This window comes from Trichechus manatus, unplaced genomic scaffold, assembly GCF_000243295.1.
Source record: "Trichechus manatus latirostris isolate Lorelei unplaced genomic scaffold, TriManLat1.0 scaffold00130, whole genome shotgun sequence".
NCBI classification, from domain to species: Eukaryota; Metazoa; Chordata; class Mammalia; order Sirenia; family Trichechidae; genus Trichechus; species Trichechus manatus.
This window is the reverse complement of record NW_004444066.1, coordinates 188925-211064: the sequence shown is the minus strand read 5'-3', so window position 1 is coordinate 211064 and position 22140 is coordinate 188925. Positions and strand designations below refer to the sequence as shown.

At 44.1% G+C, this 22140-nt stretch overlaps 1 protein-coding gene and 1 pseudogene across 2 annotated transcripts; one reads left to right on the top strand and one right to left on the bottom strand.

Moving 5' to 3' along the window:
• Window positions 1-3442: 3442 nt before the first annotated feature.
• On the bottom strand, window positions 3443-10545 carry LOC101351883 (immunity-related GTPase family M protein 1-like). Of its 2 annotated transcripts, XM_023739137.1 has the most exons (3): window positions 9997-10544; window positions 6540-6766; window positions 3443-4927 (listed from the first exon to the last, which is right to left on the bottom strand). In XM_023739137.1, exons 2-3 carry the CDS (start codon window positions 6564-6566, stop codon window positions 3710-3712), a joined length of 1245 nt encoding a protein of 414 aa, XP_023594905.1. In that variant the 5' UTR covers window positions 6567-6766; window positions 9997-10544; the 3' UTR covers window positions 3443-3709. The 2 variants fall into 2 exon arrangements, with proteins under 2 accessions (XP_023594905.1, XP_012413448.2); XM_012557994.2 differs by lacking the exon at window positions 6540-6766 and having other exon boundaries at window positions 9997-10545.
• A 2335-nt stretch (window positions 10546-12880) lies between these two features.
• LOC101351623 (immunity-related GTPase family M protein 1-like) overlaps window positions 12881-22140 on the top strand; it is a 16151-nt pseudogene continuing 6891 nt past the window's right edge.

Below are 22140 nucleotides of genomic sequence, written 5' to 3'. Positions count from 1 at the left end.
AACTATTCAACTCAATTTTTGTATTTTATTAAGATGATAATATAAGACCATGCTATAAATTCCAAAGAGCTTGTGTCAGTAAAGTTTCTTTCCTCTCAATGTCTTCTTAAATAAGTATTTTAGAGTGTGCTTTTATTCTTTATATTTAACTACTATTTGGATTGAAATGTTTTTAACAGTTGTGAATTGTTCATGCCACACAAAATAATATATGTTTTTTCTGACTTCAGGAAGCCTGTGTTGTTCACTATTTTTTTTTTTCTATAGAGTATCATGTAAGACACACAGAGTCACCCCCACGCAACTTAAAAAGTCCACTCCTATTGCCACACAATGGTGGGATGTAGGGAGTGCAGATCAAGAAACAAGAAACACGTGCTGAGTGTTTTGTTTGTTTTTTATGTGCCTGATGTTGTGAGAGGTGCTGACAATGTAGACAAGAGACTAAAATATGTTACAAATCTCAGGCCACCTTCTCAGGTGTGTGAAGTTTTTTTTTTCTTTTCTATTACTGAAGTTATTTTCTATTTTGATTCCGCATCCCATCAAGGAAGTCTGCATAATCTCAGCATACTCTGGGGTTTGCATTTCCCTGTCCTCTGGGTAGTGTCTAAGTTTTGAGAGATTGTACAATGTCATGATGGTGGCATGTCTGATACCCAGGTGTTATTATCTGTCCATGTGTGCATTTGCAGAGATGTGCATTGTTATGTCAAATCTCTGGTCACAGATCACACAGGTTACAATGCCATCATTCTATCCTTTCAAATAATCTCACTCCAGAATCAAAGCTCCCACCTCAGCTTCTTCTGCACTCCCCAAGAAGGCATGTGGACAATTGGACTGCCATCTCCAGAAACTCTAGCATCCTGGGAAACAAAACCATCTGAGGCCTTTTTCTGAATCTACCTTTCATGCCATGGCGGGCTTCCAAATCTATATGGGGATTTTATTATTTTCCCCCTCAACCTGAACTTTTCCCAAAGTAGATTGCAGAGTAGAGTAGGAGTCATATGTAAGGGAGTCACCAGTGTCTATGCTCTCAAAAGACTATTAAGATGTTCAAATGCTCAGAATTATCCATGGAATGAGTATAAAAACTTTACCATATTACACAGAGTATTGTGCTGGGAACTAGAAGTATGGTCTAAATCTCCATGGCCCAGTCTATGTTATTAGGGAAGGCTTCCATGGAGGAAATAGTGTCAAAACTAAGCTTTGAAGGGTAAGTTGAAATAAGCTGGGCATGTGGTAGTGGGAAGAGCCTTCTGATTATGAACAAACACAGAGAAGCATGAAACAGCTTGGTGCATCTGGGGAACTTCAGGTAGATTGCTGTTTGTGGAACTAAGAGTGCAAGCTCAGAAGTTGTGGGAAATAAAGGGCAGAGGTAGCCAAGGAGGTTCTTGAATAACCCATTAAGTAAAGGGTCTGTGCCGTCTAGTAGGTACTAAACAGAGAAGTGAAGCTTAAAAGGTGACCATAAAATTTATCATTCAAACAACAAATTTTGACAATAAGTGAAAAATGGGCCTGTGCCAGCCCAACTGGGATGACGGCCACTATCTGTATATATGGGTTGGTTAAACCAGCCTGGGGGTGTTATGGACAGTGGATTGGAGGAATGTGAGACAGAAAGCAATGCAACAGTTCAGGCGAGAAACAGGGATCAGGGGAGGGATATATTTGTGATATAATTAGCATGTTGAATTGACAGACTTGGATAGTCTTGGGTATGGTAAGAGTGCGAGGGAGAAATGTAACTTTTGTCTTTGGTTCTTAATCAGTGAATGATCTAAGATAGGGACTGGTGAAGAAGGAGCAGGTTTGGGGGTGAGTGTGTGAATAGTGAGACTTAGCTTAGCTCTGTATATACTACAGCAGATGTAATAATGGGATCCGCATGCTTAACTCAGAGATGTGCCTGTAAAAGTGTATTGAAGAGGAAATACCTGAAATAAACAGCATGATGAGCACTTCTTTGTACTATGTCACAAGTGTCCAGGATTGTTGTTAGAAAAAGCAATTTTCCATTTTCCCTACAAATAACGTTGGAATATGTTTGCTTTATAATTATTTTCAATACACTCCCATGAGGATTATCTATTATTCCCTCCCGATTACCATCTGCTCCTCTCCACTCTTCCCTGTATAGACTGTAGCAAGGTGTCTTTCGCCCTCTGAATTCTTTTTGGTTTGGCCAGTGGACATCACTGGCAGGACCCTGGAAGAAAGGAGAGTGGGCTCAGGGGTTTTATTTTCTCCACTCGCCTGGGTAGGTCTCTGGAGTTAAATTGCCTCCCTCTAGTGTGGCCACAACTCCTGTCAGATGGCCCTCTCTACAAGCTATCATCTCTAGGTTCCAACAACCTGCCCCTCTACTTGCTATTTCAGGCCTGGAAGGGGTCATTCCACTCTGTTGCTTGTTAGGGGTTGTGCCTTTTAAGGTTGTGTGTCAACCTGGCTGAACCATGATTCTCAGTGGTTTGGCAGTAATGATGTAGTTTGGCAGTCATATAATGATGTGACCACCTCCATGATGGGATCTGTTGTGAGTAGCCAATCAGCTGAAAGGGAGTTTCCTTGGGGATGTGTCCTGCTTCCAACATAAGTGGACTCTCTGGCAAGGCTCATGGGTTTTTGCTCCCACTGGATCCTGCAGCTGGCTGCTGTTAGTCTCATCTCTGGTTCTTGGGACTTGAGCTAGCAGCTTACCTGCAGTCTTGCCTGCCGATCTTGGGATTTGTCGGTCTTCACAGCCTGTGAACAAAAGCCCTGCTGTCTGACCTGCTGATCTTGGGTTCACCAGCCCCGGCAGCTATGTGAGTCAGAAGCCTCCAGCCTGATCCACAGACTTGAGACTTTCCAACCTCTACAACTGCGTGAGCCATTTCCTTAATATAAATCTCTCCCTATGGATATTTATATGCTTTACTGGTTTTGCTTCTCTAGAGAACCCAGCCTAAGACGGGGGTCAACACTTTCTCTTGGTGATCTCCCTATAACATGCCCACACCTTAGAAAATACCTTTCCTTATTGAAGTCTCCTCAAATGACTGAGTTTGAGGGTGCCATCAGTCTCTTGTCAGGACTCTAACTAATACAAACCTGTATCTATTTTCAAAATATTGATTATTTTTAGGCTTCTGGTAGAGTGGTGTGAAAAGCCAACACTTTTGAAGCAAGCGGGCTTGCCTGGAAATCCTGGCCCCAAATCCCAGTTGGTTTTGAAAAACAGTTTCAACCACATCTCCATCTGCCCCCTAAAATTATGACATATGCCTCTGCACCAGGTGTATCTCTATGGGTACAGTGAAATAAAGAAGAAAAAGAATGGGAATGGGTGAATGAAAAGGGTTAATGAAGATGAATGGTAACTTTAATGAATTAGGGGGAAAAGGAGACTGATCCTGACTTACATGACACTTTGCATAAATTTTATATTCTTATCCCAGAAGATTTATTTAATGATTTCAACAACAAAAGCAAATGTTCTTCAGATGAACGATTCATTACCATTGGTGCTAGGAAGATAAGCAATTTCCATAATTCCTTTCAAGGAATTTATAACCCTAAAAAACAGAAGAAAGTATTATCTTAAATCTCTCTGACTTGGGTGGAGAAAAGTGTACTCTACTGAGAGGAGGACACCCAGATGTCCTGGCTGCCACCTGAGAAAGAGCCTGTTGTACTGTTCCCAAGTTGGTTTTTAGCTTGAGGTGAAGTCTTTCAGGACTTTTTTCAGGACAGTCATAGTGTCCTCAGCAACTCCCTCAAGCATACGATTGTGTTTCTCTTGTCTGATGTAGGGGGCAATAAGGGCATCTAAGGATGGGATGTAGCTGAGAAGAATAAGGAACATCTTCATGACTCTACAAGTCAGGCACTTCAGTTTCCAGCCCCTTGTGATGACAGCCTGCAGATCCTGGGACTTCATGATGGCTTTGTACTCTGAGGATTCCTTGCCCATACTCCTAGCCAACTGCTGAAGAGATTCATCATTCACTCCAAAGGACAATCGGTAGGTTTTCAGACACTCTGCCAAATCATCTATATCCCTCATGCCTGGGGTGTTCTGGAAAGAGTTTGTGGCTATTTTCTCCTGCAGGTAGGTCACTTTATCATTAATGATCTCCTTATAGGCATGAAACAGGTTTTGTAGGGGGCCATGGTACCTAATATCAGAGAGGTCCTCTTTCAATGTGTCCCTGAGCTTTGGGAAGTCATGCCATGAAGGTTCAAGGCTAGAGATCAGGAATATGGGAGGTTTGCGTACTCGCGTCTTCTGGAGATTTTCCAGGATATTTTCTCTGATATTCTTCATTAGCTGCCCTTCTGTGAGCATCCTTGTGCTGAGGTCCATGTCTAGCTTTGTCCAGACAATGTAGAACTTCTTTCCCATCTCCTCAATGGCTTTGGCAAGCATCACATGATTCATGCTGAACTGTTCGGATGCAATGATGATGAACAGGTCATACTGGCTGAACTGCATTTCCACTATGTAGTCCTCCAGGCTCTGGGAGGTAGCGCCCATGCCAGGTAAGTCCCAGAGTACCACATCTGGAAAACAGGAGAATGAGTAGGAGGCACGTGTTTGGGTGGTTCTTACCACCCCAGTGGGAGCCGAGGCCTCCTCCTCATGCCCAATGCCCCGCAGCGCGTTGATGAATGTGGACATGCCATTGCCGGAGTCCCCTGTCACAGCAATGTTGACTCGTGTGCTAGGCACTCTCCGCAGGGTCTCTATGGCAGCAAAGACCACCTCCAGCAAGTTCCCATCTGCCAAGGCCTTCTGAGCTTTCTTGGCCTCTGCCTCTGATAAAATGCCCGAATCCTTATGGTACGGCAACACAGAGGTGAACGATGCAGATAATGGAGATTGAGGGGACAGAGGGGACACTGCCCCGTCGATAAGCAGTGGAGTAACCTGCAGAGGTGGGAAGAGCAGGGGAGTTAGGGTGGCCAGGAACAACAGGGTGCACAGGAATCATTTGACTTAGGATCCCAAGCTCAGAGTTTTAAATCACCAACCAAGACTACATCAAAGACATTTGAGGTTAAAATCAAAGCAAACAAAAGCACTCATTCAGGAGATGTCCGCATTCCTTGGGAGGAGGAGGAGGGGGAGGACCTTTGAGGAATGCTGTGAGGCTGGTTGTGCTAACAATCAACCTTCAGTGCAGGAATGTGGTCATAGGATGACTTGAGCAGCAGAATGTCAGGTCAGCCCCTCAGTCCTGAGCTAGGTGAGTGTACGTCCCCAATCCAACCCAACTAAATGGGCAAGACTGCCCATTTTCAATCCTCTTCAGGGTAGGGGGAGCCCTGGTGGTGCTGTGGTTAAGAGCTACAACTGCTAACCAAAAGGTCAGCAGTTTGTATCCATCGGCTGCTCCTTGGAAACTCTATGGGGCAGTTCTATTCTGTCCTATAGGGCCCTATGAGTCAGAATCAACTCGATGGCAATGGGTGCAGGGCAGGGGGAGGGGGAGTGCTTACCCCAGCTTCCAAAACCAAACATCTCACTTCCAAGCATAAAAAAGTTCTCCCTGAGTAAAAAAACTATTTATTTTTATTAACAGTGTAAAAAGTGCTTTTTTTTCCTCTCGATGTAGTCTTTTTTAAAAATTTTTGATGAAAATTTTAGATAACTTCTAACACTGCTGGCTGCACCTAAATAAATGTTTGTTCTTCATTTTCTTCAATATCTAAGTCACTGCAAGCCTCCCAAATAAACTCTTAAAGATTTCTAAGTTAACATTTATATTTGTACATTCTTGTTTATAATTATTTCTATTATTAACATAAATATTAAAGCTCTTTTCTAAATGTAGGTTTCTCTTGTTGGCTGAATCTCTCTAACCAGATTGAAAGCATTTTGTGGGGCAGGGATGGGAAAGAGAATCGGTTGGTATTACTTAGTGGTTTCTACTCCAGGGCATTAACATACAGAAAGCTGCCTGGCCAATGGGCTTTCAAAATCACACAGCTACAACTGATTGTTGTGGTATTTTCTCTTAACATTCTCTTACTCCTTTCTGTGTGAGCTAACACAAATCTTTAACATTTCTAGAATTCAGGGCCATCTCTTTGACTGAGGTTGGCTCTGTCAGCCCCTTTCTCTTCTGTGAGAGGGTACCTGCCAGACCCACATGTGTCCTCCTGTGAAGCTGCCTGGAGACTTCTGCCACGGAAGGCCTGATGTCCCATCTTCAGGACAAGTTGCACAGTCATCTGTAGGTCCTGGGGTGCAGCTTCTTGCCCTTCCCCTCCTCCTCTGAGACACATCCCAGTCCTCCCCATGTGCATCCCCAAAGAGGGGTCTTGCTTGCACCTGTCCTGGGAGCCCCATCACTCTCCCTAGACTACTCAGGCTGCTGCTTACGCAATGTTCAGTGCTTGGACTCACCCTTCCTTGGAGGGAACGGGTCTCAGAGCCCCACTTGATTTTTAGGACCAACTTGGCCACGTGCAACTTGGACAAGTTCCTGAAGCCCCGGTTTTCTGCTCTGTGGAGCAGGGAAAGTGATGCGACTCACCTCACAGAACTCCTGAGAGGGTTGCATGGCCTTATGTATGCAGAGTACTCCTCAGGGACACACAGAAAGCTCTCGATGAATGCTTTCTGGTCTTGCTGTTACCTCTGAGGTCAGCTTTCCTCTTGTTCTTCCTCCTCCCTCTGGCTTCTTACCACAGTTTACTAAGGGCCGTTGTCTTTGAGTCTGGGTTGTTTGCATGTATTTTCTTGTTTAATCTTCCCTGAACACTGTTAGATAAAATATATGATGATTCTGAATAATGGTGAAGCAACAGCATCTTCCAGATTAGAAACAAGCTAATGGTTAGGGATCTAAGATTTGAACCCACAAGCGTGATTTCATGATTCTGTCTGGACAGGAGGAGAGGAATATCCTGTTTTAACCCAATCTCCAGTTCCATGTGTTGATTATTGTTGGATGCTCAGGCGCTTCCCTTAGAGATATCTCGATCCAGTTACTGTCATCACCTCTCATTCCCCCTCCCTAGATGTCATTTCCCTAATTTGGGGCAACAACTGAAATCATTACCTGCTGTCACCTCCCACTCCCCATCCTGTGTTAAAGAAAACTGTTGTGGAATGTGTTGTAGAGCCACTGAACCCATTAAGAGATGGATATGCCTAATGAAATGATCAGAAATATGCAAAGACTTCAGAGTGTGGAAAGATACCTGGAAGTGTCACTATCACAGATCCTGTCTTCATTGAGACTATAAGCCCCTGAGCCCTGTGCCCACAGCAAGTGTTCAGGTCATCTGTGCAAGACTTGTGGCACTATAAGAAAGCCAGGGCAGTGCCTCCAACCTTAAGGCAAGTAGAGATTACACTGGGCTAGGAAGGTGGATGAATAGCATGGTGGTCGGGTAGGGGCAATTCTCGTTGGATGTGAGAGTGGAACTCTGGGCGGGGTCCTAGCTGGAGAGACTTTCTAGAAAGGGAAGAGTGAAGGTTGAAAGGGAACTCTGAGGTGTGGATTAATGAAGCACAATACACTTTTTGTATGTCTTTAAATTACTGGTTGACAGTTAAACTCTGTCCACCTGCTCCTGAGCATGTAGCCTTCTCATACAAACCCCATCTTAAAGCACCCTGGGTGGGCACTGGTTAATGCAGAGTATAGACTGCCCTACGATGGTTGTGGAGGAGTCAGTACAAGACCATATTCATTCCCAGATCTTTTCTGTGACCGTGTCTGTGACCCAAGCCAGCCTCCCAAAACCTGTCTGCCCAACTGTCTAGCCAGTACTGGGCCCTGTGGAAGAGAGAACCTTAAGCGCCGTGGCCCAAGGCCCAGCTCTCTTGACCTTCCCCCACCACCCGATTCGCTCATATGGTCCATCTGCCTTGCGCCCCTCATGGGGCTTCACCAGCAGCACAGAGGACCTGGCTGAGTCCCAGTGTCAGGGCTCCTCCGTGGCTGTAACTGCTTTTGTGCCAGAGAGGGACGTGGTCAGTTCTGCGTGAGGTTGGAGTGCCCTCCAGTAGGAGTCAGGTGTCAGCGTGCCTGTGAGTTTGTGTGCATGAGCCTCCAGGACACTGCCTCACAGCGCTGACCTGGAAGTTTAGGGGAGGTCATCAGAATTAGGCCTCGGTTGCAATTGCCTCCCCCCAACTCCATTCTCTGAGAACTCTGCACAGATTATACCACTGGACGTACCCCACCCCAGAAGAAGGGCCAAAGACCCCTTGAAAAGGTGGATTAGGACCTTCTGGAGGGAGCCCAGAGACCAGGTTCAACTAGAGATGGATAGCCATGCTTGGATAGGAGAACCAGCCCCTGTGATGAACATCTTCCAAAGCTTTCTAACTGAGACTTCCAATGAGGTATACATTTCTTAAAGGAACCAAGTACACAGTCACACACACACATGCGCACACCTTAAGCAAGGGTATCCTGAAAGGATTTGCCTTAACTCCACTCTATACTCTGACATTCTATTCTAGTCTAGTCTGTTTCGTGAAGTTTCCCTCCCTCCCCACCCCTTTTTAGTGCTGGTTACAGTCCATTTTATGGATTGAATTGTGTCTCCCAAAAACATATGTTGAAGTCCTAGCCCCTGTACTTGTGAATGTAACCTTGTTTGGAAGTAGGATTTTTGTTTTGTTCTCAGCTAAGTTTATACAGAGTAGGGTGGGTCCTAATCCCATCTGAGTGGTATCTTATAAAACTGAAGAATGGACACAGAGATAGAGTCACACACACAGGAGCAAGACAGAATATGAGGATCCCTCTATAAACCAAGGAATGTCAAGAAATGCCTGGGGCTACCAAGTGCTGGAAGAGAGAAGGAAGGATCTTTCTCTAGAGCAGAGAGAGAAAGAACTTAGTCCTGCCAAAGCCCTTAACCCAGACTGCCAGCCTCCAGAGCTGTAAAACAATACATTTCTGTTTTTCAAAGCCACCCACTTTGTGATATTTTTGTCAAGGCAGCCCCAGGAAACTAAGACATCCGCTAAATGGACTTCATGACCTAAGGCATACAGAGTGAAGAACACAGACTAGTGGAGACTCCATTCAGGGCTATGTATATTTCATGCCATGCCCAACTCTCCTGAGCCCCAAACAAATGGACTTGTAGAAAAGTAGGGCCTGACCTTGCACCAGACGTGAACTCTGGGGCAGCAGGGACTATCGTGTGTCTAGAAAACAACGTGAACCGAAGCGCCAGATTTGTTCCCCATTTGATCATCATCAGAAAAGGCTGAGGGAAAATCAACGTGCCAGTTTATTCCAGGAAAGCATAATATTTTTCTATATGATCCATGGGGACTGTGCTGGACAGTGCATTTTCTGGAAAGATGGTAGAAACTGCTACCCTCTGCCCCTCACGCCACCACACACCTCATTAAAGTTATCTACAAAGGAAAGATTTGGTTCCTGCGGTGAGGATGGGTCTCTCCAGCCAGGTAATAAACATTTTTAACTTATAGGAATAATTAGGGGTACAGCCCCCCATCCCTGAACCCCCACCTCCCAGGTCCCTATTTCCTGGGTGGTTCAGTCTGGTGAACTGATTGAACTAATTGATGGACTATCACAATTTCAGGGTATCCCAGACATAGCCTGTGGTTGGCCTTGATCTCAGGAGGACATCACCACGTTGAAAATCAAGAGATTCTGCCTAGACTCTAAGAGAATAAGAGTGACACATCCTGCCCTCTTTCTCCAAGTTTGTTCCCACCATAAAATGTCTAATGCTAGGAGCATCTAGGTGAGAGGCACACTACCCGCTACACTTATGGGTGGGTAGGGTTTGGAACAGCAAAGGTATTTGAGGGTGTTTTACCTGGGTTCCTGAAGAATGTCAGGGATGGGACCTGCTCTGAATTTGTCACTGAAATGAAATAAGCCAAAACCCCAAGCTTAACTGCCTTTGGTGTCAGGGATCCACCTTTTAAAGTCTCACCATGAGCCTGGTCATTAGCCAAGTTGCCATCTTAGCAGCTCTCTCACTTACCAGCTCCTGGAAGCAGAGGGGCATCCATGATCAGAAGTCAGGGACCACTTCTGAGACTTCACCACCTTCCCTGGGAAGGGCTCCCTGCCCTCCCAGACAGAGGCAGCTCCTTCTGGGTCCGTCCAAAGCTTCAATCCAGATCCAGCTTTTCCTGAAGGATGTGAGTAACTTGTGGAGGGGTTGGAGTCATCTTAGGAAGAGTGAAGAGATCTCGAGAAGCACTGGAAAGTGAGAGCCTGCTAGCTCTGAGTTTCCTTCCTGCAGCCAGCTCTCACTCCTCTGCTCTTTTTATAGCCAAGTCCTTCTCCCTGGCCACACCTATCCCCCCGTCCCCCACCAAGGGGAGAGAGTTGCAGTGAGGGTTGTTTTCAGTTTGTATTCCAGGAAAGGACTCTAGTTCTCAAAAGAGGAGAGGCAGAACGGGTTTCAGTTTCTTATGTTCAGAAGCTCTAGGGTTCAGAGAGTGCAGGAGATGAAGCAGCACTGGCTTGTGCCCAGAAAGGCGGGAGGGCACCAGTGGACTCCCTGCAGCCTGTGCAGAAATTCCTGCCTGTGTGGGCAGTAATGGGCCCCTGTTCACCTGTCATGCCCCACCCTCCTGCCGGCCCATGTACTTGGATATTGACGCTGAGCCCTTCGCTACTGGCAACATTCAACCCCCCAAGTGAGACCTGGTCCCACAATAAGTGCAGACACCTATGGAAAAGTTTCTTCTCTGGGGTGCCTTGCCCCTGCCCAGTTTAGTCCCCACCCCCACACTGCAATCCTGCTCTGGACTGTTGAGTGCTCCATCTAGCTCTGGCTCCTGCACACTGCCCTCAGCTCTCTGTCCCTCTACCCTCTTGTAAGCACACTTGCTCTTGTCACTAACTGTTGTGTCTGTCTGACCTCACGGATCCCTCTCATGTCTATGAGTGACTCACAGTACCCAGGTCATCCTTCTTCTCCCCGCCATCCTGGGTGGTGTCCTATTTCATACAAGCACCTCACTGAACATCCTGGTCTCCTGCTTTGCAGCTGGCCCCATTTACAGTGACTTTCATATACTCACAGCCTCCTCCACTGTCATATGGCCACTGGCTGCCCCTGAGTGTCACCTGAAAATTTTCCACACCCAGCATCACTAATGCAGATGTCCTACCTCTCACCACAGACCAACGCCCCAATCCGCTTGCTCAAAGTAACTGCTCTTCACCCTTCTTGGGGTTTGCCACCTCGTCCCACCCTTTCCTATCCTGCTGAGAGTCTGTGATCTTGAATTTAAATAGAATATCCTCTGCTTGTCCTCTGAACTCTTTTCACCCTCCTCTGTCCTTTCATCTCATCTGCCTGCAAACCCCAGGGCAGATAAACAACCCCTTCTCCCTGTGCCTGGACAGCTGGTACCTGTTGGAGAAGAACGTACACTAGGGCAGATGGGCTGGCTATGAGTTCACAGTGACACAACTCCCCTGGGGCTTTCATGACCACAAGCAGCTTCTTATGGTCCCATTAGCCATGTTGTCTGATCAGGTTGATAATTTACTCTCTGTGCCCCCTCTGGAATGTAAGCTCTGTGACAGTAGGACACATACTGCCTCATCCCCAGTGCCTACAACAGAGTCTGGCATGTAGCAGATGCACAAAACAAAGTTGTCAGATGTATAAGACCTCATACCCGAACCTCTGAGCTCCCTCCTTTCCTGACCCATACCAGGTGGCCTTGCCCATTTCTTTACTGAAAAAGTAGCAGCAGTTAGAGAGCTGACTCTAATTACACGGAGCAAGTCAACAGGCCACCCTGGGCTTCAATCTCACATTCTCACACATTAAGGCAGAAAGAAAGCAGAAGCTCTGCCTGCTCCACCTGGAAAAATCTGTCTCGAAACCCTTGATGGCCTGTCATGGGCCACATGCCAGCCTCTGGAGCACTGATGTTCCCTGGGCACGGGGAAGTGTGACTGCCTGGCTTGCATCACTTCCACTCCATGGCCAGGACAATGCGATCATTACCTGGAGAAGAGAGGCTAACAGGATAGAGTCTGAAATCCTGAACAGGCTTGCAAGATCAAACGAGGTCCAGTTGCTGCATGTTGACCATTATAGCCCCAGGCCTCCCGACTCTCCCAACATCTTCCTGTTCCATCCACAAAGGCTTCCCCAAGGTTTTAGTCTGCTTTCGGTTTCTCTCATGGCCAGTCCTCTGTAAGATCTGTTCCCACTGCCTGGAATAAGGCTTCACCTCCTCACCCTCCACTCAGGCACCACGGCCTTGGAGAGGCTCCATCAACAAATCCTCCCCCGTTGTCTCAGGACCTGCCACCTGCTTCCCGCATGCTCTGTCCTTCCTCTTCACAGCATAAAGCACGCTCATGACCACCTAATACAACACTGTAATAGATTGGTGACTACCTGTGTTCGGCACTAGACTACAAGCTCAGAATCTGAGGCACCAAGCCTGTGTTTCTCATGTGTATCCTCAGATCTTGGCTTTGTGCTGACTGACCTGCTGGCAAACACGAAAAGAGAGTGGTTTGAGTCCCAGCACTACTCACTTCTTACTGTGTGACCTTGGACCAGCCTCTTAGCCTATCAGTGATCCCCGTTGCCTCATTCTGAGAGGGGAGAAGTGGGCAAACCTCCCCGGGGCTCTGAAGTCAGTGAAGAGATGCCCATGGCACAGGGCTGTGAGATCGTATGTAACAGGATGGTAGAGTGGCTCTGCTTTCCCAGGGTTTGGGCAGAGACATCAGATGCTGATAACGAGTTGGGAAACCACTTACAGAGCTAACTGACATGTTGAGGAGATAGGAAAACAAGGGTCACTTACAAAACATATGTCACAGGAATGTGCTTTCACTTCATGCCAACAATGAGGGTCTCAGGAAGAACACAGTGGCTAGACATGGTTTCTGGGAGCAAGTCAGCCTCAGCCAAAAGAAGCTGGGCTGCCCCACCTGTTGCAGAGACCAAGGAGGAGGTAGGAGGCTTGTGGGTTGTGGTCTTGCCTATCCCAAAGATCCCAATGGAGACATCTGAGGGAGCCCCCCATTGTCCCTCCTATGAGAGGTCGATAGGGACATTTTCCACCCCCCAAGGCCATGGAGGCCAAATTGCAACTATATCACACAAGTGAGTCCTTCCCTGCCCCTTCCTGGGTCACACATTGTATTTCACCTTTTGGGGCTCGATGGGACTTAAGTCTAGTTATAGGTCTAGCAGCAAAAATGGCTGGTAGGGATGTATTCTGAGAATATTCAGACATGTCTTGTAAGGCATCTGCCTCAGGTGATGCCCCAGACAATGACTTGGAAGCCTCCCCAGGCGATAATTCAGATGCCGCCACAGGAGATATCTCAGACAAAGGGTCTTCAGACACAGCTGGGTTAATCTCATCAGATCCTGGTTTTACTGTGGAGGGTGGCTTAGTAGACAATGATGGAGTCTCTTCAGATGGGAGTGAGAGGACTGGTTCTGTTGGCAGGAATGATACAACAGAATGTAGGGGCTCAGTGTCCCCAGCTTCCTGATTACCTGCTCATATGTCCCCATCCCAAGTTTTAAGATCCCATTTCTTCCCAATCAATGCCCTCACTTTAACTTCAGACACCATTTGAGGTTAGGAATTCAACTGATGTTGTAATTCAGCGACTCTTACAATAAGACTCCGAGTTTGGTTTTCAGCAACATCAGCTGTTACTATAAGAGATAAGGTTTTCTTTCAAAGCACAAGTGGAGACTTTGAGGTCATTTATGTGACACTTGAGCTGTGACTCTGAGTCCTGAGCTCATCTTTATCTTTCACCACTTTGTCTAGCAAAAGTAGGACCAACCAACCAACTTCCTTATACTTCTTATTCCGACAAAATTGTAGAGAGGTATCAAACATACGATCACCCAGAGTCTTGCCTCTTGCCAATACCTTGTCTATTGGTGGTGATATTTTGTGTATTTCTATTGTCACCTCATGCCATGGATTAGCAGTGTCCTCTACTACTGGAAGCAGAGTTATCAACATCTTTAAGACTGACCAGACTTGAGAACCAATTTAGAAAACTCATCCTTACAATTTTGTTTTTCTAGAACCACTCTTGGTACCAAATATCTTAGGCTGGGTTCTCTAGAGAAGCAAAACCAGTGCAGTGTATAAATATACATAGAGAGAGATTTATATAAAGGAAATGGCTCACATGCTTGTAGAGACTGGAAAGTCCCAAGTCAGGCTGGAGGCTTCTCCTGACTCACGTAGCTGCAGAGGCTGGTGAACCCAAGTTTAGCAGGTCAGACAGCAGGCCACTGGCTCACAGGCCGCAGGGGCTAACAAATTCCAGTATCAGCAGGTAAGCTGCTAGCTGAAGTCCCAAGGACTGGAGATTAGATGAACAGGAGCTAGCTGCAGGATCCAGAGTGAGCAAAGTGGGGAAGGTAGAGGTGTGGAAGAGGGTAGCAAAAAGGTGTCTTTTCCAGCACTGGATAGGAAAAAAGATGTTAGGGCTCCCTGGAAGCATAAGAATTAATCTACAGAAGACTATCTTTGTAAAGGAACTTGTAAGCCACCAATAAGAAAAAGGAATGTAAGAGTATAACATTCTTTTTGTTCATAAGCTTAGGCTCTTACTTCAGTAGAAAAGATTATAAATTGTACTTGAAAAACTTGTCCAGTTTCTTCTCTGCTTCTTAAATTCTTCTGTTTGGGCTGAAGTCTCAACATGTGTGTTTTCAGTGCAGAAGGAAGCTTATGTGGGAAAGTTTGAGTAAAATCAGTTTGGCTCTTAAGGTCTGAGATCACAGAAGAGACATTTTCTTTTTGTGTTGTATATTCTGGCTTCAAAATCTTTAAATACCCACTGTTGTTTTGAAGTCATTTGTAAGAAATATACATTCTTAAAAGACAGTTAAAACATTTTTAAGTAAGTGATTTTAGGGAAGTAGCAGTCTTTTCTTTTTTGCTTGAGAAGCATACTAATTGCTATGCCTCTTTTCTCCTGGAGGACATGATTATTCAAAGGCACAGCCAGTTAGAAAACTCCCTCCCCCTTTGTTTTTCTGTTTCAAAAAATTCTGTTTTCAGTAAATGGTGGGTCCACAGTGGGCTCTGGCCCTTCTTCCCCACAGCCTGTGTTCAGACTAGTTATCAGTTCCCTGTGCTGTCTCTGCTCTTAACAAGACTCAGTCAGAGAATCAGAGCAAGGAGTCCTGGGAGTGATTGTGCCTGGTTCTGTATTTTAGGCGATAGTTTTTATTTAATTTACTGGGTCATGTAATGTAGACAGATGTTAACAGTTTGAGAAATCCTAAAGGAATGTTAGTTCCAAGCATGACAACTTTAGAAGCAAACCATTGTGAATTCATTAAAATGTGAATTCGGTAATGTTAAACAGATCTTTTTTATACCTTTATACCGTGCTCCCCCTATTTTCTAGCCTTGGGTGTTTTTGTCTGGGTAGTGGGAGATGATGGGCTATCCTAAAGGTGGAAAATTAAAATTAAACAAAAACAAAATAAAAAGGACCACTCGTTGGGTATTTTCTGTATATTTGACATACTGACTATTGATTGATTATCTCATCAAATTCACCCTACAACCACAGTAATGTGGTAATGTTATCCCCGTTTTCAGGTAAGAAAATGAAAGCTCAGAGAAGTTAAGTAACTTGCCCAAAGCCAGACTGGTGGTAGGTGGGAGAGCCAGAACTTGAACAAAGGTCTGTCTGATTCTCAAGTGCAAAGCTCTCAGCCACTATATCACAAGGCCACTATCCTTCTTCTGAGGGTAGGAGAATTTTGATAGGTCTTGGGCAAAAGAAAAAGCAATCCCATTCTCTTGGTTGCTTTGGTTGTTCATTTGTTTCATGTCTGGCTCCTTTCTTTCCACCCTCTCCTAGAATGTGAGTTCTGTGGAGAGACCTTGTCTGCTTGGGCATTGCTGTATCTCCAGCTCCTAGAATATATATAACAGACACTCAATAAATATTTAATGAATGAACAAGCATGTATAATTAACCATGAGAAATGGAAGTGAACTTTTTTTTTATGCTTTAGGTGAAAGTTTACAGCACAAATTTGTTTCTCATTCAAACATTTATACATAAATTGGTTTGTGACATTGGTTGAAATTCCTGCAATGTGTCAGCACCCTCCGCCTTTCCATTTACACCCCAGGTTCCCCGTGTCCATTCATCCAGTTTTCCTGTCCCTTCCTACCTTCTCATCTTTTGCTTTTTGGGCTTGATTGAACTAAGAAGCACATTCCTTACATGTGTAATTTTTTGTTTTATAAGCCTGTCTAATCTTTGGCTGAAAGATGGACTTTGGGAGTGGCTTCAGTTCTAAATTAGCAGGAAGTTTGGGTGCTATAGCCTCGGGGGTTCCTCCAGTCTCTGTCAGACTAGTAAGTCTGTTCTTTTTCTGTGAATTTGAATTTTGTTCTACATTTTTCTCCCATTCTGTCCAGGACCCTCTGTTGTGGTCCTTGTCAGAGCTATCGGTGGTGATAGCTGGGCACTGTCTAGTTCTGGGTTCAGGCCAGTGAAGGCTGTGGTTCATGTGGTCCTTTAGTCCTTAGGTCTTTGGTTTCCTTCATTCTCCTTTGCTTACGACAGAATGGGATCAATAGATATATCTTAGATGGCCACTGGTATGCTTTCAAGACCCCAGATGCTACTCAGCAAAATAGGATGTAGAGCATTTTCTTTATGAGCTATGTTATGCCAATTGACCCAGATGTCCCTAAAAACTGAACTGATATTTTTGTTCATAAAATTTTTGTTAGTCTATCCTATATTTGTAAATACAGTAAAGTGCATCTTAGACTAGTATTTAACAGGCTTATTAGTGGCATATATAGACTTTTGGACAAGAATAAAACATATATTACCCCATATGCTTTCTGGAGATGATCAACAGTCTAAGTGTTCATCATTTTCTTCCTGCTCACCATGCCCCTCATAAGGCTGGAGAATTTTCTAATTGGGCACAAGTCTGATTCTTTGAACAGTCTGTATCATAAGTTCTGTGAAGGCAGGCGCTCAGGTGTTTCATCTCTGTTTGTGTCCACAGTGCCTGGTAGGCAGAGAGTACATATTTAAAGAAAAATGAAACAAAATAAAGAGGGTAGTTTGCCTAGTCTGACCATAAATATTAGAGAATCATCCCCTTTTAGAGATAGAGGATACTGTATCTATCCCGCCCCTCCTTTTCTAGAGATGAAAGTGACTCGCCTGAGGTCATCCAACTAAGTACAGCTGAAAACCAGGACTCTGACTCCCAGTCCAATGTCCTCTCTTCCATTGCTTTTTGAGAAAAAAAAATTTTTTGCTTATTATAAAGGCAATATTTGTTTAATTTAGAACATTTAGAAAATTCAGATTTTAACAAGAGAGAAAATAAAACCATCTGTTGCCACCACTCACAGTGACCATCTTTCCACTCTTTTTTGTGCATATATACAGAGACTTGTATGTATGTGTTACATAATCATATAACTACAGACTTACCTGGTTTTGTTGTGCTTCATTTTATTGTGCTTTGCAGATATTGTGTTTTTTACGAATTGAAAGTTTGTGGCAACCCTGGGTTGAGCAAGTCTATCAGCACTATTTTTCCAACGGCATGTGCTCACTTTGTGTCTCTGTGTCACATTTTGGTAATTCTCACTATATTTCAGAATTTTTCATTATTGTTATATCTGTTAGGATGATCTGTGATCAGTGATCTTTGATGTTACTATTGTAATTGTTTTGGGGCACCACAAACTGCATCCATGTAAGACAGCGAACTTAATCGATAAATGTACGTGCTCTGATTGCACCACCGACTGGCAATTCTCTCATCGCTCTCCCTCTTCTCGGGCCTCTCTATTCCCTGAGATATGACAGTATTGAAATTAGATCATTTAATAACACTACAATGGCCTTTAAGTGTTCAAGTGAAAGGAAGGGTCGCATGTCTCTCTAAATCAAAAGCTAGAAATGCTGAAGATCAGTGAGGAAGGCATGTCGAAAGCTGACACAGGCTGAAAGCTAGGCCTCTTGCACCAAGCAGTTAGCCAAGTTGTGAATGCAAAAGAAAAGTTTTGAAGGAAATTAAAAGTCCTACTCTAGTGAACACACAAATGATGAGAAAACGAAACAGCCTTATTTGTGATATGGAGAAAGCTTTATTGGTCTGGATAGAAGACCAAACCAGCCACAACATTCCCTTAAGCCAAAGCCTAATCCAGAGCAAGGCCCTAACTCTCTTCAATTCTATGAAGGCCAAGAGAGGTGAGGAAGCTGCAGAAGAAAAGTTTGAAGTTAGCAGAGGTTGGTTTATGAGATTTAAGGAAAGAAGCCATCTCCATAACATAAAAGGGCAAGGTGAAGCAGCAAGTACTGATGTAGAAGCTGCAATAAGTTATCCAGAAGATCTAGCTAAAATTGATGAAAATGGCTACTAAACAACAGATTTTCCATGTATACAAAACATTCTTATATTGGAAGAAGATGGTATCTAGGACTTTCATAGCTAGAGAGGAGAAGTCAATGCCTTGCTTCAAATCTTTAAGGGATAGGCTGACTCTCTTGTTAAGGGCTAATGCAGCTGGTGACTTTAAGTTGAGGCCAATGCTCATTTACCATTCCAAAAAGCCTAGGGCCCTTAAGAATTATGCTAAATCTATTCTGCCTGTGCTCTGTAAATGGAATAACAAAGCCTAGATGACAGCACAACTGTTTACAACATGGTTTACTGAATATTTTAAGCCCACTGTTGAGACCTACTGCTCAGAAAAAGATTCCTTTCAAAACTGACAATGCACCTGGTCACCCAAGAGCTCTGATGGAGATGTACAGGGAGATTAATGTTTTCAAGCCTGCTAACACAACATCAATTCTGCAAGGAGTAATGTCAACTTTCTAGTGTTATTATTTAAGAAATACATCTCAGAAGGCTATAGCTGCCATAGTGATTCCTCTGATGGATCTGGGCAAAGTAAATTGAAAACTTTCTGGAAAGAACTCACCGTTCTAGATGCCATTAAGAACATTCATGATTCATGGGAGCAGTTCAAAACATCAACATTAACAGGAGTTTGGAAGAAGTTGATTCCAACCTTCATGGATGACTTTGAGAGGTTCAAGACTTCAGTGGAGGAAGTAACTGCAGATGTAGTAGAAATAACAAAAGAACTAGAATTAGAGGTAGAGGCTGAAGATGTCACTGAATTGTTGCAATCTCATGATAACACTTTCATGGATGGGGAGTTGCTTCTTATGGATGAGCAAAGAAAGTGGTTTCTTGATATCGAATCTACTTACTCTTGGTGAAGATGCTGTGAACATTGTTGAAATGAAAACAAATGATTTAGAATATTACATGAACATAGTTTATAAAGCAGCAGCAGTGTTTGGGAGGATTGACTCCAATTTTGAAAGACGTTCTATGGGTAAAATGCTATCAAACAGCATCTCATGCTACAGGGAAATCTTTTGTGAAAGGAAGAGTCAGTCTATGCGGCAAACTTCATTGTTGTCTTATTTTAAGAAATTGCTACAGCCACCCCAACCTTCAGCAACCACCACCCTGATCAGTCAGCAGCCATCAACATCAAGTCAATACCCTCCACCAGCAAAAAGATTATGATTTGCTGAAGGCTAAGATGATGGTTAGCATTTTTTAGCAATAAAATATTTTTTAATTAATGTATGTATTTTTTTTGACATAATGCTACTGCACACTTAATAGACCACAGTATAGTGTAAACATAACTTTTGTATGCACCAGGAAACCAAAAAATTTGTGTGATTCACTTTATTGCAGTGGTCTGGAACTGAACCCACAATATCTCTGAGATATGCCTACATAACAGCTCATATTTACTGAATGATTATAGAGCAGGTTCTGTTCTAAGTGCTTACATGTCTTAACTCATTTATTACTTACAGCAACTCTATGAGTTATATACTATTATTATCCCTACTTTACAGAGGAGAGAATGGAGGCATAGAGAGATTAAGTATCTGAAGGTCACACAGATATTAAGTGGTTGAGCCAATATTTAAACCCAGGCAATCTAGCTCAAAAGCCTGTATTCTTAACTACTACTCCACACTACCTCTATCCATAATACTTTGCAATCTACTTTTTTAAAAAGTTGAGATATAATTTACTTACGGTAACAGTTACCCTTTTGGGAGACGTTACTTTGAGGAATTTCAATAAATGGTAAACCACCACCACCACAATCAAGATATACAGAATATTTCCATCACTCCCAAAAGTTCCCTTTTGCATCTTTGTGATCAGTCCATTTTCCTACTCTCAGCCTTTGGCAACCACTGATTTGATGATTTCTGTCCCTACAGTTTTAAAGTTTTGCCTTTTCCTGAATCTTATATAAATGCAATTATGCAGTATGTAGCATTTTGTGTCTGACTTAATACTTTTGAGATTCATCCATACTATTGCCTATAGCAGTAGCTTGTGGTTTTGTTTTGTTTGTTTGTTTGTTTGTTTTTATTGCTGAGTAGTAGTGCCTTATATGGATATACTAGAATTTTTTATTTCGTTCACCAGGTAAAGGACATTTAGGTTGTTTCTAGTTTTTGGCAATTACAAATTGAAGCTGCTATTAATATTCACATACAGTTCTTTATGTGGGTATATATTTTTATTTATCTTGGATAAATACTCAGGAATAGGATTACTGGGCTATATGGTAAAAGTATAAGTTTAACTTTATAAGAAAATACCAGGATTTCCAGCAACATGGTGCTCCAGGCAGAAGCACCACACCGTCCCTCCACATAAAAGATCCAAAAAACTAAGCCAAACAGAGAAAATAGCAATCCTGAAACCCTAAAACATCAAATAAAGAGATAAAGAACTCAGCCAAGCACCAAATGGAATAAGAAACTGACAGAGAACAGAGAGTGAGGAGACATACATGGAGAGGTCCCCTATCAGCTAATGCAGCACGGATCCGCCATCTTGGACTCCTATCAGAGACCAGCAAATAGGGGGTACGAGAAAGTAGCTTCATGGAGCTTCCAGCAGGGGACAGAACAACCGGTAACTGGCGATATATGCTTTCCCACCCCCCACGCTTCTTCACCCCTACTCAGCCTCCTCTGCTTCCTGCAGCCACAGTCTCTTGGCCGGGAAGCACCGGCTGCTTGGATTCCACCCACCCGCACTGGCCGACTCCCTGAGTGCCATTTGTTGGCTGCTGGTGTTGCTTTTTTCCGCTTCTTTTGATTTCTTCCTTACCTCTCAACACCTCCCCCTCCTTTTGCTCAAATATCTGGCTCCATGAGCCATCTTTGCTTTTTCCTGAGGGGCTGTGGAGCTCAGTTCGATTGTGGAACTGCTTCCCAGTCCATGCTCCCACGCTGGTGGGATCCCAGGGCTTTTGGTTTGTTTGTTTGTTTTCTTTTTCTTTTCTCAAGTTGGGAGCCTGTTCAGGCCGGGTGGTGCTGTGAGGCTTGGGACCTACCCCCTCAGCCGGCGCAGATGCACAGAGGGATCCCTGAGGGCATTTCTTTTTTCATGTTTTTTTTTTTCTGTTTTCTTTGGGAGTTTTCTTGTTCTTTTTTTAAAATTCGTTTTGTTTTCTTTTCCCTCTTTTTCCCTTTTTGTCTTTCTTCATTACTCAGTTTCTCGTCTCTCTATACCTTCCTGCTCTTCCTGTTCCCTGGATACCTGGCACTGAATACCTCTATGCCTCCTAGCCAGGCTGTACTTCAACAAGTGGGAACAACTTCCCCAGATCTTATAGCCACACTGATGGGATCCCTGGGAGATTTGCTGTTGTTTTTTCTTTCTAATTTTTATTTATTCATTCTTTTCTTTTCTTTTTATCTCCTTCTTCCCCTTTTTGTTTTTCTCCATTTCATAGTCTCTCATCCCTCCACTCCAACAGCAAGCTTCCCTAGCACTTTTTGGTTTGTATGTTTTTGGCTCCTGTTCCTTTCTCCTCTCTCCCATACCCATCTTATCTCCACACATCACAATCTCCCCCCTTTATCTTGCCTACCTGCACCATGCGCTTAACATCACACCACCAAGCAGCGCAGGCTCAGCCTACAGGAACCTGCCCTGCACTGATTACTGACCTGCCCTGGTGGCTGTCGTAAGTGCCACAAACACCCCATCTCAGCAACTCCTCTTCAGCTAGACCTGCCCTGC

What these genes read in the sequence shown, in the direction of transcription:
- LOC101351883 (XM_023739137.1), bottom strand. Translation starts at nt 6,566, where the DNA reads ATGCAACCCTCTCAGGAGTTCTGTGAG. An exon ending in CCTCTCAGGAGTTCTGTGAG is followed by an intron (nt 4,928 to 6,539) that starts GTGAGTCGCATC and finishes CCACCTCTGCAG; the next exon opens with GTTACTCCACTGCTTATCGA.